Source organism: Vulpes lagopus, chromosome 4 (assembly GCF_018345385.1).
Source record: "Vulpes lagopus strain Blue_001 chromosome 4, ASM1834538v1, whole genome shotgun sequence".
NCBI classification, from domain to species: domain Eukaryota; kingdom Metazoa; phylum Chordata; class Mammalia; order Carnivora; family Canidae; genus Vulpes; species Vulpes lagopus.
Window position 1 is genome coordinate 41,304,313 of NC_054827.1, and position 14,092 is coordinate 41,318,404.

The 14,092-nt window shown below is 43.8% G+C and overlaps 1 protein-coding gene across 1 annotated transcript; it reads right to left on the reverse strand.

Annotated features, from left to right (window-relative positions):
- Window positions 1-626: 626 nt before the first annotated feature.
- On the reverse strand, window positions 627-13,883 carry HTR5A (5-hydroxytryptamine receptor 5A). Its single transcript, XM_041753177.1, has 2 exons — window positions 12,585-13,883; window positions 627-1,625 (listed from the first exon to the last, which is right to left on the reverse strand). Exons 1-2 carry the CDS (start codon window positions 13,338-13,340, stop codon window positions 1,293-1,295), a joined length of 1,089 nt encoding a protein of 362 aa, XP_041609111.1. The 5' UTR covers window positions 13,341-13,883; the 3' UTR covers window positions 627-1,292.
- Window positions 13,884-14,092: the final 209 nt, after the last annotated feature.

The following is a 14,092-nucleotide window of genomic DNA, read 5'->3' on the forward strand; positions in this document are numbered from 1 at the left end:
AATAATTCAAATATTATTATATAATATAATTATATGATATTATATAATATATAATTTTTAAATTCATGCATCAAAGAATCAGGGACATAGTGGACCACAGCCAGTTTTATTGTCTGAGACCTTTACCAAGTTTTGTGTAGTGGCCTGGATTTAAATGATCATATCAACACTGTACTATCACTTTATTGCCTTGACTCATTTACATAGAAGGGTACATTGTAAGGAACGGAGGCTCACTAGTTGCTAGTGTTGACCTCATAGCAGCGGTTCACACACCAATAAAAAGACAGCAAATTAGCCAACTATCCCTCTAAATTGTACGTGTTTGGTGAGTGTAGCTTTACAGCCCTTGGTTGTGAAACTCTACTGAGGTAAATCATCCACGTTGTGACAACTGTTTTCCTCTAATCCCATGGTCCAAGGACAGAGTCTTTGTCCTGCAACAGCTGAATAAATTCCATACAAATAAAACCCATAGAAAATAAGCACATTTGGCAGATTCTATGAAACCACTGGATTTAAGTATTGTTCATATGTAGTTGCTTCAGAATGGAAGGAGGTATTTGACTTGATTTTTAGTTCCTGTTCCAAGTCGATGGGTTGAGTTTTAGAATAAACTAGCCAATGGGGACATTCACCACTTCCATTGGTGTGTGTGTGTGTGTGTGTGCACGTGCACGCATGAGCATGGTTGCCACAAACAAAGCCAATATTCACTGGTCTTGCAGCTGTGACTATGTACTTTAATAGGTTTAGAGACAATATTTTGTAGCCAAACATTGGAACATACACAATAAGTACTAAGGTATACTCACCAGGACCATAGAATGGCATTTCAAAATAAGGACTATTCCAGAAAACTGGGAATTATGGTTTCCTACCCCTCGGATGTCCCCATTCTGACTTCTTCCTCAACGTTTTCTATCCATTCTCAACCTGTTCATGTTGCTTGATTTCTTCCCTCTCATCTGCCTTGTTTGACTTCTCTGGGGCAAGGACAATGACCACGCTGGAGTGGATTTGGGGGTGGAATGGGTACTTTGTGGGCAAAGTCTGTGGCTGTTAGGTGCCAAGTGAGAAATAATAGGTAATTTAGATCAATAAGGTTGCCAAAATTGGACTGTGAAGACCCACATCCCTACCTAGGTGTATGGAGGTGAGGGCCAGTTCTGAAGGCGACCCTGGAAAACTTCATGGGCTTGCCTTTTTCATGTGGTGCTGTGTAGGGATGGGGAAGTGGATGGAATTGGAAATTTCACTGAGTTACTCATTCTTATGCTCAGGCGCCATTCTCAGTGTTGCCTAGAAAAGAAATTCTTGAAGGCGCTATTGTAGTTCTTGTTGAATGCTGTATAGATCAGGGGGTTAAAGAAGGAGTTGGAGTAGCCGAGCCAAAGGAAGATGCTCTTCCAGATGGCGGGGATGTCACAGGAGCAGAGGGGGCTAATGAGCTCTGTGGTGAAGAAGGGGATCCAGCAGAGTGCAAACACCCCAATGAGGATGCCCACCATCAGGGCAGCTTTCTGGTCTTTCTGTTCCCTCCACGTGTCTCCTTCTGTCTGGAAGGTGACGGTGGTGTGGCGGACAGTGAACACCATCTGGGGCTGCTGAGTAGAGGTCTTTGCCTGGAAAAGATAAGCAGAAGCTTCATGAAAAGCCAGCTTCTTATGCCTGTCAAACACGTGGAGGCTGAACTCAGACCCTGGTGCCTGGATCCTATGCACCGACTTGAAGAGAGGGTCCTTGATGGAAGAGAAGGGAAACTGGCAAACTGCAGAGCCCACCCCCAGCTGTGAAAACATGGTGACAGAGCTGGGGTGCTTGTTACTTCTTAGAAATGGAAGGAAAGTGAGAGCATCCACAATAAGTGTGATGAAGTTGAATTCCCTATTGCTGCCTACTCAGAGAGGAAAACCGAAATACACTACTATACAGGTCCTTCAGTATGTTTAATTTAGTGACAAAGGTACACGAGAGTAATCAAAAGGGTACTAAATTCTTACCAAATCCTTATACAATTAAAGCCTGATTTTCTGAAATTTTAATAACTTTCTGTGTTAGTGTGAATCCTCCCTAAATATTCTAGAATTTTTCTTCTGGTTTCAGTTTCCTACAACTGTTTGGGACAGTTCACTCACCAGGACACTTATCTCCTTCAGGGCTTTTTCTGTGTCCTTCTCCCCCGGTTTTCTTGGAAAATAGACCCCAAATTCTTGGAGTCTCCCCAGTTGGGTGTTCCCAGGTTCCCTTTGGATAGGTTTCTGCAAAATCAGTCTCTATGTTCCAGGCCCTTCCCAGAGAAGTAGGATTTCTGGGCATTTCCCTCCATTTCAGTCCTTTGACTTACATCTTTGGGGAATGAAACTAAGGAATGTCTGATGAGAAGGCAGCCTAAATATGGAGAAATTACAATGGGTAGATTTACCAAACTAGCAAGTTAACTGGTCCAGTTAGGATTTGGGACAATTTCTGGGCCAGTCGATCATTCGCTAGAGGGTGAGACTATATAGACATTACATATCATTCTTCCCAACCCCAGCATTCTGTGACCCCAGTACATTTGCAAAGGAAAATCACACAGCTCTCTCTCAGGCAGCACACAACCTTTTAGGCAAAAGACCAGGTCAGAAGGTCATTCTCATTAACCTAACCCACTTAACCAGTCCATGGCCACATCTGTAAATTGGAGTCAAAAGAAATCAACTTATTTGTCATATAAAATAACTGCGGTATAAATAGGAACACTATAGTTAAGGTAATAGTAGTTGATATGTGAATTATTAAATTTGTATGACAGCCTTCTTGTCATTTACTTGAAGAACAGTGGAACACCAAGCATTATACAATAAAAAAGAAGATCATGGGGTGCCTGGGTGGCTCAGTCAGTGAAGCATCTGTCTTTGGCTCAGGTCATGGTCCCAGGATCCTGGGATTGAGCCATCGGGCTCCCTGCTCAGCAGAGTCTGCTTGTCCTTCTCCCTCTACCCTCCCCCTCTGTTTGTGCTGTCAAATAAATAAATAAAACCTTAAAAGAAAAAAAAGATCATAAATATTGGAACAAAGAGTCCACAACATTGCAACTCTTAAAGACATACATAAAATGAAAAGTGAAAATCTCTCTTTCTATACCCTAATCTCACCCTGAGATGGAAGCATAGCAAGTTTTCTTATGTTATTAGTGCATGTCTGGTATTGCAGGAAATTCATTTGCAAAAATGCAAACATACTATTTAGTTTCATTTTTCAACATAAAACAGAGAAATCCACCAATTTCTTGATAAAATTCAGTCCCCAAATGGCATTGGGGAAACTATTTTCCCCTACTTTCCAAAGATGGAAATTGAAGGAAAATTCTGGTCCTGACTGTCGATCAGCATCGATATTTCTCTTGGTTCAGCATTCAACACTAAGTCACTTGACTGAGAAAGAGGGTCACTGATTCAAAATGGTTCTTCAGAGGGTCTGCTGGGAGGAGGATCTTTGCTGTTTGGGAGGACCTAGGTTTCTAGTTGTCTAATGTCTTATGGTCACTCACCCTGTGGCTTTCTGACTCAGGGACTCCAAAGCGCTTTGCTCTCTGTTAATCAATGATGGCAATAAAGCACCTAACTGAGTCTGGAGAATTGAATTCTATTAATTACTCTATCAATTACTCGACATGCTCATTAGATTCACAGAAAAAGAAGTAGTAGGGTAAAGAAAATGAGAATTCAAGCCAAATTAAACTTTTCTTAATTATCTTTGTAACACTGTATCTTTTACAGTGAGAATTGTGCACATATCTCACAATTTAGGATTCATACATAAATTTTTTCTAAGTGAACAATTAGCCTCATCTCTCCAAATGAATGCATTCTTTGGGGGCACATGTACTTATGTTCCAGGCTACTCATTTTTCCAAAGTGGTTATATGCTAAATAATAATTGGTTATTCATAAATCTAGTATGTTTCTTTAATTTCCTCTAACCATTTGGCTTCACCTGCCTACTAATATCACAGATAATCAATAGATTACCATCAGTAGTGGGTACTGAAGTTCAGAGATGAAGACTCTTACATTAGAAGTGTGGTTTTGGGGTGCTTTGCAGAATAGACCAGACCACAGTCAGAATGCAAGATGGACAGATAATCCAGGATGCTTAAGCTAGAAATGGTCTTACACTTTAAGGGAGGACTCCACAAGGGAAAGAGTGAAAACATTCTTCAAACTTCCCAACAAACTTAGGAAAAGACGGGATTCTTCTGTAGCTTTGGTAACAAGAAGCCTTGTTACATGTTTAAATATCTTCTGTTGATCAGGAACAGTACAGCTCTGTGAATGTACACTTGCATACCAACCAATCCATGGCTGCCCTTGCTTCTGAAAGTCAGCCAATTATGGTAGGACTCACTCCAATAAACCCTTCTCTGAGTGCCAATCAATTGATGACAATCTCACCAAGTAACCCCACTTTAGGGTGACGTCTGTTCACTGCCCTCCAGGTCCTGGACTCCATGCTGTCCCCAGTCCCCATAGATGGTCAGCATTCTGCTCTGCTCTAGAGACAGTACTTGACAAACAGCTTTTTTCTTACTGTAGTAAGTAATAGGTTTGGCTTGTATTTCTATTTCAGTTACTGTGCAGTGCTTGCATCATCCTTAGACAGTTCTAGAGAGTCCACTGAGATCATTTTGAAGACCCTCTATTTTGAAGGTCTGCCATGTTTGGACCACAGGTGCATTCACTGCACGCAGGGTCTGCAGCCAGGGGTACCAGTCTCAACATCTCCAACTGGCCCTGCTGGGCATTTCTTGCTCTCTGCATTTTGTTATCCTAGGACTTGTAACCAAAAGTGTCTTCATTTAAGGTCTTTAGGCTTAGATTTATGTATCAAGTAACTAGACCTTTGACAGAGATGTATACCATTTGCTAATGAACTTAGATTTTTGGGTAAGCCTCCTAGATCTCTTGTCCTGGAGGTGTACCGTTTAGCAAATATTTTTGTTATGCCATCAAGGTACTTATTTTACTGCCAGTTGCTTTGCTTTTGCTCTTGTCTATATGTGCAGCAAAGTCTTTGGTTTCATAGGGTAATTTTTTTTTTTTCTATAGGGTAATTTTTAAACCCTTTTCCTGGAGAGCCTTTCAGTTGAATGTAAAAAGGATTGCCCTGGTAAGGCACTGGCTTGAAAAGCTTCTAATCCATTCCAAGCCAGACCTGAGGGCTAATGTTTTGAGGACTGTTAGAGCTAAGACCAATTTGTGGGAAAGCAATTAATCAAACTTTGCTTTAGGTCCTTTACAAAATTTGAGGGAACTTCCTGTCTTCTTAATTTGCAAAAGAATGCCACTTTGTTCAGTTGGATTACACCTCAATGAATGTTGGGTTGGTGATTGTATGGCCCCTTGCTAGTCTCTGGTCAGGGATCCTGAGACACTACTCATAGGCACAGACTGTTGACCAGCCATAGAAGCTCTTTCTTATGTGTCATGGTTTGCCTAAGCCGAGGTCTTGATTTTGTCCATTAGAAACTTTGACTTCCTATTTTAAAGTCCACTATAATCCTAACTTTGTGCTTTTCTTGACAAGTGCCTCTTTTTTTTTTCTTAATAAGGAACTCTTGACCAAGTCAAAATCAATAAACTAAGCCATTTAAGAGCCATAGAAAAATTAAGAGAAAAATACCAAACAGTTAACAGCTGCTTTAATTGTTATGTTAAGGCCTTAAAGAAAATTCTAACCTAAAGTAGTCTCAAAGATTGTGTAACAGTCCCAAACCCACCCACCTTGCATACATATGTCTTGCATATTTCTATTCAGCTTCGCCTGACGTCCTATATGCACTGTCCTTTCTTTAGGATTTTCTCAGAAAAAGCAAAGTCACAAGGTAAAATTGCCAGATAAGGAGTCAAATCTATAGATTTTCAATTAAAACCCTGGTCTAGAGTTAAGGGCTATGATTTAGAATTTTCCTAAAGAGAGAAAGTAAAAATAAAAACTATTATGGAATTTAGAACTACATGGGAGTATTGAATAAAATTCTTCTTGTCCTAGACAAATCTGTACCATGAATGAAGTTCATTGAAGTCTCCTCAGATGGGGAAAAACGGATCCTTAAAAGTAGAAGGATAGAAAAGAGAAGAGCTATATAACACAACTATGAACATTTTAAACATAAAAATATATTTTTTAATAAATATTTTTAAATATTTTTATTTTTATTTTTTCCCAAATCAATTTCAGAAGCCCTTCTTTTTGTTAAATTTTATTTATCTATGTGAGAGAGCATTTGTAGAGAGAGAGAGAATCTGAAGCAGATTCTGCACTGAGCATGGAGCCTGACATGGGGCTGAATCCTACAACTGGGAGATGACGACCTGAGCCAAAACCAAGAGTCTGATGCTTAGCTAACTAAGCCACCCAGGTGCCTCTCAAAGCCCTTCTTTTAACCCTAAGCCAGACTTAATAAAAAGAAAGGATAAAGGGCCTATATAAACAAAATCATGAATGAAAGAGGAGAGATCATAACCAATACCATGGAAATACAAACAATTATAAGAGAATATTCTGAACAATTATATGCCAACAAATTAGACAAGCTGGAAGAAATGGATAAATTCCTAGAAACGTATAAACTACCAAAACTGAAACAGGAATAAATAGAAAACCTGAACAGACCCATAACCAGCAGGGAAATTGAAGCAGTAATAAAAAAATCTCCCAACAAACGAGAGTCCAGGGCCTGATGGCTTCCAAGGGGAATTCTACCAAACATTTAAAAAAGAACTAATAGGAATGTCTGGGTGGCTCAGCAGTTTAGTGCCTGCCTTTGGCCCAGGGTGTGATCCCGGGGTCCTGGGATCAAGTCTCACATCGGGCTCCCTGCATGGAGCCTGCTTCTCCATTCTGGCTGTGTCTCTGCCTCTCTCTGTGTGTCTCTCATGAATAAATAAATAAAATACATACATACATACATACATAAATACATAAATACATAAATACATACATAAATAAATAAATAAGAACTAATACCTATTTTTCTAAAACTGCTCCAAAAAATAGAAATGGAAGGAAAACTTCCAAACTTATTCTATGAGACCAGCATTACTTTGATCCCAAACCTAGGCAAAGATCCCACCAAAAAGGAGAATTATAGACCAATATCCCTGATGAACATGGATGCAAAAATTCTGAGATACTAGCCAATAAGATCCAATAGTACATTAAAAGGATTATTCTCCACAATCAAATGGGATTTATTCCTGGGCTGCAGGGGTTCAACATCTACAAACCAATTAACATGATACACCACATTTAAAAAAAAAAAAAGATAACCATGTGATCCTCTCAATAGGTGCAGAAAAAGCATATGACAAAACATAGCATCTTCTCTTGATAAAAACCCTCCACCACATAGGGATAGAGGTAATATACTTCAATATCATAAAAGCCATATATGAAAGACCCACAGAGAATTATCATCCTCAATGGGGAAAAACTGAGAGATTTTGCCCTAAGGTCAGGAATATGATGAGGCTGGCCACTCTTAGAACTGTTTTTCAACATAGTACTAGAAGTCCTAGCCTCAGCAATCAGACAACAAAAAGAAATAAAAGGCATCCAAATTGTCAAAGAAGAAGTCAAACTTTCACTCTTTGCAGATGACATGATACTCTATGTAGGAAACCCAAAGACTCCAACAAAGAATTGCTAGAACTAATACAGGATTTCAGCAAAGTTGCAAGATATAAAATCGATGCACAGAAGTCTGTGGCATTTCTATACACTAACAATGAAGCAGTAGAAAGAAAAATCACGGAATTGATCCTGTTTGCAACTGTACCAAAACCCATAAGATATCTAGGAATGAACTTAACTAAAGAGGTAAAAGATCTATACTCTGAAAACTGTAGAACACTTGTGAAAGAAATTGAGGAAGACACAAAGAAATGGTAAAACATTCCATGCTCATGGATTGGGAGAACAAATATTATTAAAATGTCTATGCTGCCCCAAACAATCTATACATTCAATGTAATCCCTATCAAAATACTACCAGCATTTTTCATAGAACTTAAACAAAAAAATTTTAAATTTGTTTGGAACCAGAAAAGATCCTGAATAACCAAAGTAATATTGAATAAAAGCCAAAGCTGGAGATATTACAATTCTGGACTTCAAGTTATATTACAAAGCTGTGATCATCAAGCCAGTATGGTACTGGCACAAAAACAGACACAGAGACCAATAGAACAGAATAGAGACCCCAGAAATGGATCCTCAACTCTATGGTCTATTAATCTTCAACAAAGCAAGAAAAAGTATCCAATGGAAAAAAGTCTCTTCAACAAATTGTGTTGTGAAAATTAGGCAGCCACAGAAGAATGAAACTGTACCATTTTCTTACACCATACACAAAAATTAACTCAAAACGGATGAAAGACCTAAATGTGAGACAGGAATCCAGAGGAGAACACAAGAAGTACCTCTATGACCTCAGCCACAGCAACTTCTTCCTAGACACCTCTTCAAAGGCAAGAGAAACAAAAGCAAAAATGAACTATGGAGACTTCATCAAAATAAAAAGCTTTGCACAGCAAAGAAAACAGTCGACAAAACTAAAAGACAACTGACAGATTGGGAGAAGATATTTGCAAATGACATATCAGAGAAAGGGCTAGTATCCAAAATCTATAAAGAAGTTATTAAACTTAACACCCCCAAAATACTCAAATAATACAGTTAAGAAATGGGCAGAAGACATGAACAGACATTTTTTCCAAAGAAGACATGAAAATGGCCAAGAGACACATGAAAAAAATGCTCCACATCACTCAGCATCAGGGAAATACAAAACCAAAAACCACAATGAGACATCACTTCACACCAGATTGGCTAAAATTAACAAGTCAGGGAACAATGGATATTGGTGAGGATGCAGAGAAAAGGGAATCCTTTTACACTGCTGGTGGGAATGCAAATGAAAACTTTTTTTTTTTTTTAAAGATTTATTTATTTATGTAGACATAGAGAGAGAGAGGCAGAGACACAGGAGGAGAGAGAAGCAGGCTCCATGCCGGGAGCCTGACATGGGACTCCATCCTGGGACTCCAGGACTGCGCCCTGGGCAAAAGGCAGGCGCTAAACCACTGAGCCACCCAGGGATCCCCACAAATGAAAACTTTTAACTCAAAAAGTTAAAAATAGAAACCACCCTATGATCCAGCAAGTCCACTAGGTATTTACCCAAAGGATACAAGCATAGTGATTCAAAGGGTCACCTGCACCCCAATGTTTATAGCAACAATGTCCAGAATAGCCAAACTGTGGAAAGAGCCCAGATTTCCATGAACAGATAAATGGATAGAGTAGATGTGATGTATATGTATGTATATATACTCACACAAAATGGACTACGACTCAGCCATCAAAAAATAAAATCTTGCCATTTGCAATGATGTAGATGGAACTAGAGGGTATTATGCTAAGCAAAATAACTCAGTCAGAAAAAAACAATTATATAATTTCACTCCTATGTGGAATTTAAGAAACAAAACAGAGGATCACAGGGGAAGGGAGGGAAAAATAAAATAAGACAAAATCAGAGAGGGACACAAACCATCAGAGACCCTTAACTCTGGGAAACAAACTGAGGGTTGCTGGAGGGGGGTCGGGGGAGGTGGGGCGATGGGGTAATTGGGTGATGGGCATGGAGGAGGGCACGTAATGGGATAAGCACTAGGTGTTACATGCAACTGATGAATCACTAAACTGTACCACTGAAACTAATAATACAGTATATGTTATTTAATTGAATTTAAATAAAATTTTAAAAAAAGAAGAAAAAAGAGACTTATAAGATGATGTCAACCCACCTCCCCCTCTCTCAGTCCTCCAGTAACTGAACTCCATGCTTCCCAAAAATTCCATTTAAGATTAACACTGGGGGCACCGGGGTGACTCAGGGGTTGAGCATCTGCCTTCAGCTCAGGTTGTGATCCCAGGGTCCCAGGATTGAGTCCCACATCGGGATTCCTGCAGGGAGCCTGCTTCTCCCTCTGCCTGTATCTCTGTCTCTTTCTCTCTGTCTCTCTCTCTCTGTCTCTCTCTCTCTCTCTCTCTCTCTGTCTCTCATGAATAAATAAATAAAATCTTTATTAAAGAAATAAGATCCACCTTGTTCTCTGCTCAAAGTGATCGTGTCTGACCAGCACAGCTCTGCACCATGCTAGTAAGCAATAGATTCAGCATTATCCTTTAATGCTAGATTTTTGGTAGTAGTTTCATCATCCTTTGTCCAGAGCAAGGCCCATCTCTCATGTTGCCAGTTCCCATCTCAGTGTCTGAGAGAGGTTAGGTTCTCAGTATGTATTTGAAGAAAACTCAGCAGACAAAGAAGCAAGGAAGAAGTGTTGGGATTCCCTAGGTAACACAGCTAGTTGGTGGTAGAACTGGATTTAGAAACTTTAGCACCTGCTACCATAGAAAAAAAATCAGGAAACCTGGATTATAATTCATCCTTCACAGAAACAGTGCAGCTCTGAATCATTTGGAGGCCTTGCAACACCAAGGAATATTTTCTTAATATTATATGGCAGAGAGAGTGAAAGCCTGCATCACTTCATAGTAAGCTCCACAAGACAAAACTGACTGCTTTTCCTTTTTTTTTTTTTTAAAGATTTTATTTATTTATTCATGAGAGACACAGAGAGAGAGAGAGAGAGTCACAGGCAGAGGGAGAAGCAGCCTCCTCCCAGGAAGCCTGACACAGGACTCGATCCTGGGTCCCCAGGAACACACCCTGGGTCGAAGATGGTGCTAAAATAAACGCGAAACCGCTGAGCCACCAGGGCTGCCCTGCTTTTCCTTTTCAAGCTGTGTTTGGTATTGACTGCAAACCATTTACATAGATAATCATCTTGGCAGAAGAGGGTCCCTGCATGGAGGGTCTTCATAGGGGGCTGCTGTTCTTGTTCCTGGCCCAGAGCTGGGGTGGATTCTCACACATGTGGAAGCTCCAGGCAGTTTGGTGCTGCCACTGCTCAGAGCCATCAGATCAGCCCTCTTTGTTCAGGATCTGATAGATCAGGTTTCCCAAATCTGGCACTATTGTCATTTTGCTCTGAATAATTTTTTGTTGTTGCGGGGGCTGTCCCGTGCATAATGCAATGTTTAGCAGCATCCCTGGCCTCTACAGAGCCAGCATCCCTTGGCTCTCCCCCAAATGTTGATAATCAATTAAGTCTCCAGACATTCTAAATGGTCCCTGGAGGGTCAAATCACCTCTGGTTGAGACCATTGTTCTAGATAAAAGGACAGGTAGCCTCTGACCCCCTTTCCCTTCTTCTAGAATGATGCACTCTCTCCCCCCTTATCTACACCTCTGGTCCCTCTGAGCTTGATTGATTGGTTATTGTTAGAATTAGCTACTGATCTGGAAAACACAATCATATTGCAGCACTCACAATAGGTGTCTATGTCCCTCACTAGAGGGAGCTCTTCATGGGCAAAGATGATGTCTTTATCATTCTTTGCTCCTTGCACCAAGCCCATAGTATGTATTTAATATGCTTAATTGAATTTATGTTATCCCAGAGCCAATAAGAGAAAATGAGGCTGTGTAGGTTTCTGATCTAACTTGAATATGTGAGTTAGGTTCAAGGGATCACCTTGGCAATGAGAGCTGGTCAGGGGAGAACAATCCCCATATCCAGTCGTTATATATTTCCTGAATCTGGAGTAATCGGGTTGGGTTATTAAAGAGTTAACAACAAAACAGGCAAGCATGGTGGAGAGAGGACGAGAAAAGAGCCCTCACAGTCGCTGTAGATTGTTTTGCTGAAAATGCCACTTGTAAAGAGCTGGGGAATTGTCTGCCTTAGATTTTTAATTTCCTGCTGTAGCCTGTTTGGAAAGGCCAACAAGTGATCCCCCCCCCCACTGCATACAAAAGCCTGGTGGGCCTGGGGATAGATCCAGAAAGTAGCCCCACAGGCAGTGGAAGTAAATAACAAAACCAGGCTCTGAAATAGCTAAACATCTTGATAATCTTGCTTCAGGGGAGGAGGATGAGTGGAATAGCAGGTTGTAATCCAGGAGATACTATGTTTTTGCAGAATTGGTGGCTTTAATTTGCAAAGAAAAAATAGACCGGGCTAAAACATTAATCTGTTTTGCCTGATGTTTAGCCATCTTTCTGCCAAATCACGTCACCATCTGTCCCTTCTACTCCTCCTTGAGCACTCCACTCTAGGTGCAGCAAGCTGCAAGTTTATCTAGTGGAGCCCCAGACACTGGCTTCATCAGACCTTCCAAAGGGTTTTATGGAATCACAGAATTTTAGAGCCACATGGGACCCTGTGGGGGTATGTAGTCATTTTATATATGGAAACAATCCACCAGAGATGGTAAAGGCCATTATTTGCTCTGTGACGCTGAGCACGTTGGTGCAAAGTCTCTGATGCTTTCTCCCAGTCTACCGCTTCCCCTTTCTCCCTCTCCTCTCCCCAAAAGAAAACTACCAAGCTCACTTTCTACAAACTTTGGAGTGAAAGCCTGAAGGAGCGCAGCGAAGTATTTACACGCATCCCTGTAACACCCACCTCCACAGCCTCCGTCAAGGGCGAGACGCTGTTGGTCTTCCTGGAGCCCACGCGCACCTTGGCGGCCTTGTAGATCTTCCAGTACACGAAAAGCACCACGCAGAGCGGCAGGTAGAAGGCGCCCACGGTGGAGAACACGGTGTAGGAGGGCTCGCGGCTCACCTGGCACTCCTCGCTGCCCTCGGAGTAGGTCTCCCCCCAGCCGAAGAGCAGCGGCGCCAGGGAGATCACCGCGGACAGCGCCCAGGTGAGCAGGATCATGACATTGGAGACGCGCCTGCGGGCGCGCAGCGTGTATTCCAGGTGGCGGGTGATGGACCAGTAGCGGTCCAGCGCGATGGCCGTCACGTTCCAGATGCTGGCGGTGCAGCAGAGCACGTCGCACGCGATCCACAGCTGGCAGAGCCGGCGGCCCAGCTGCCAGCGGCGGCCGGACAGCTCGTGCACCAGGCTCAGTGGCATGACCAGAGCCGCGACCAGCACGTCCGAGATGGCCATGGACGCCACGAGGTTGTGCGGAACACGGTGGAAGGTGCGCACGCGGAGAATGGTCGCCAGCACCAGAAGGTTCCAGGAGAAGGTGGCGGCCACCAGACAGCCCAGCAAGGTCAGCACAAGCACCCCGAAGACGGACAGGAGCGGCGGGCTGGGGCGCGGGGCTTCCGAGCCGGCGCCGGAGCCGAGGCTGCTGTGGTTGGCCTCCGAAGGGGCCGGGGTCAGGAGGGAAAAGTAGGTGAGGTTCGCGGGCGAATCCATCGTGGGGTCGGGCCAGCCCCGGGGCCAGCCCCGGGGGGTGCGGAAGGGGCGTTCAGGAAGGCGGAGCGCGCAGCCACCTGGACGTCTGCAGCCTCGCCGGAGGCCGGAGGCCGGAGGCCGGGGATTGCAGCCCGGACTGGCCCCCGCCTCCCGCCGGGGAGCGCGCGTGGGGGACGGCGTGGCAGGGCGGAGAAGGCTGGGCTGCGGCTGCGGCTGGCGGCCGGGCCCTCCTGGGCTTCCACCTCGGCGGGGGTGGTCGGGTGCCCAGGGCGGGCGGCAGCGGGGCGTCCCTGGAGCGCCCGGGCCGGTGCGTCAGAGCAGGACTCTCGCCTCGTCGCCTCCCCGGGCGGCGGCTACAGCCTCAACTCCGAGCCCCGGGCAGGGGGGCGCACGGAGGGCCCCGCTTTGTGGGGCCTGCCTTCCTCTCGCCCCTCCCCGCCAGCCCCTCCCCGTCTGGGGCCGCGGCGCGGGCGCGCCCATCCAGACCTGCCTCCTCAAAGTGGGGATCCAGCCTACGTAAGGCGTCAGCTGACAGGTCGCCTCTCCCCGCCTCTCCCCGCAGCGCGCGGGTGCTGTCCTCGGTGCTGCCGCCTCGCCCACCTGGGCGCGGGGCCGGGTGCTGTCCTCGGTACCGGGCTGGTCCTTCTCTCTACGCGCTGCGCGCTTCCCCGGTGGATCGAGGTTACCAATGCGCCCTCCTGGAAACATTCCTCGGCCCCCCACCCCCGCCCACCCATCCAGGTCCTTCCAGG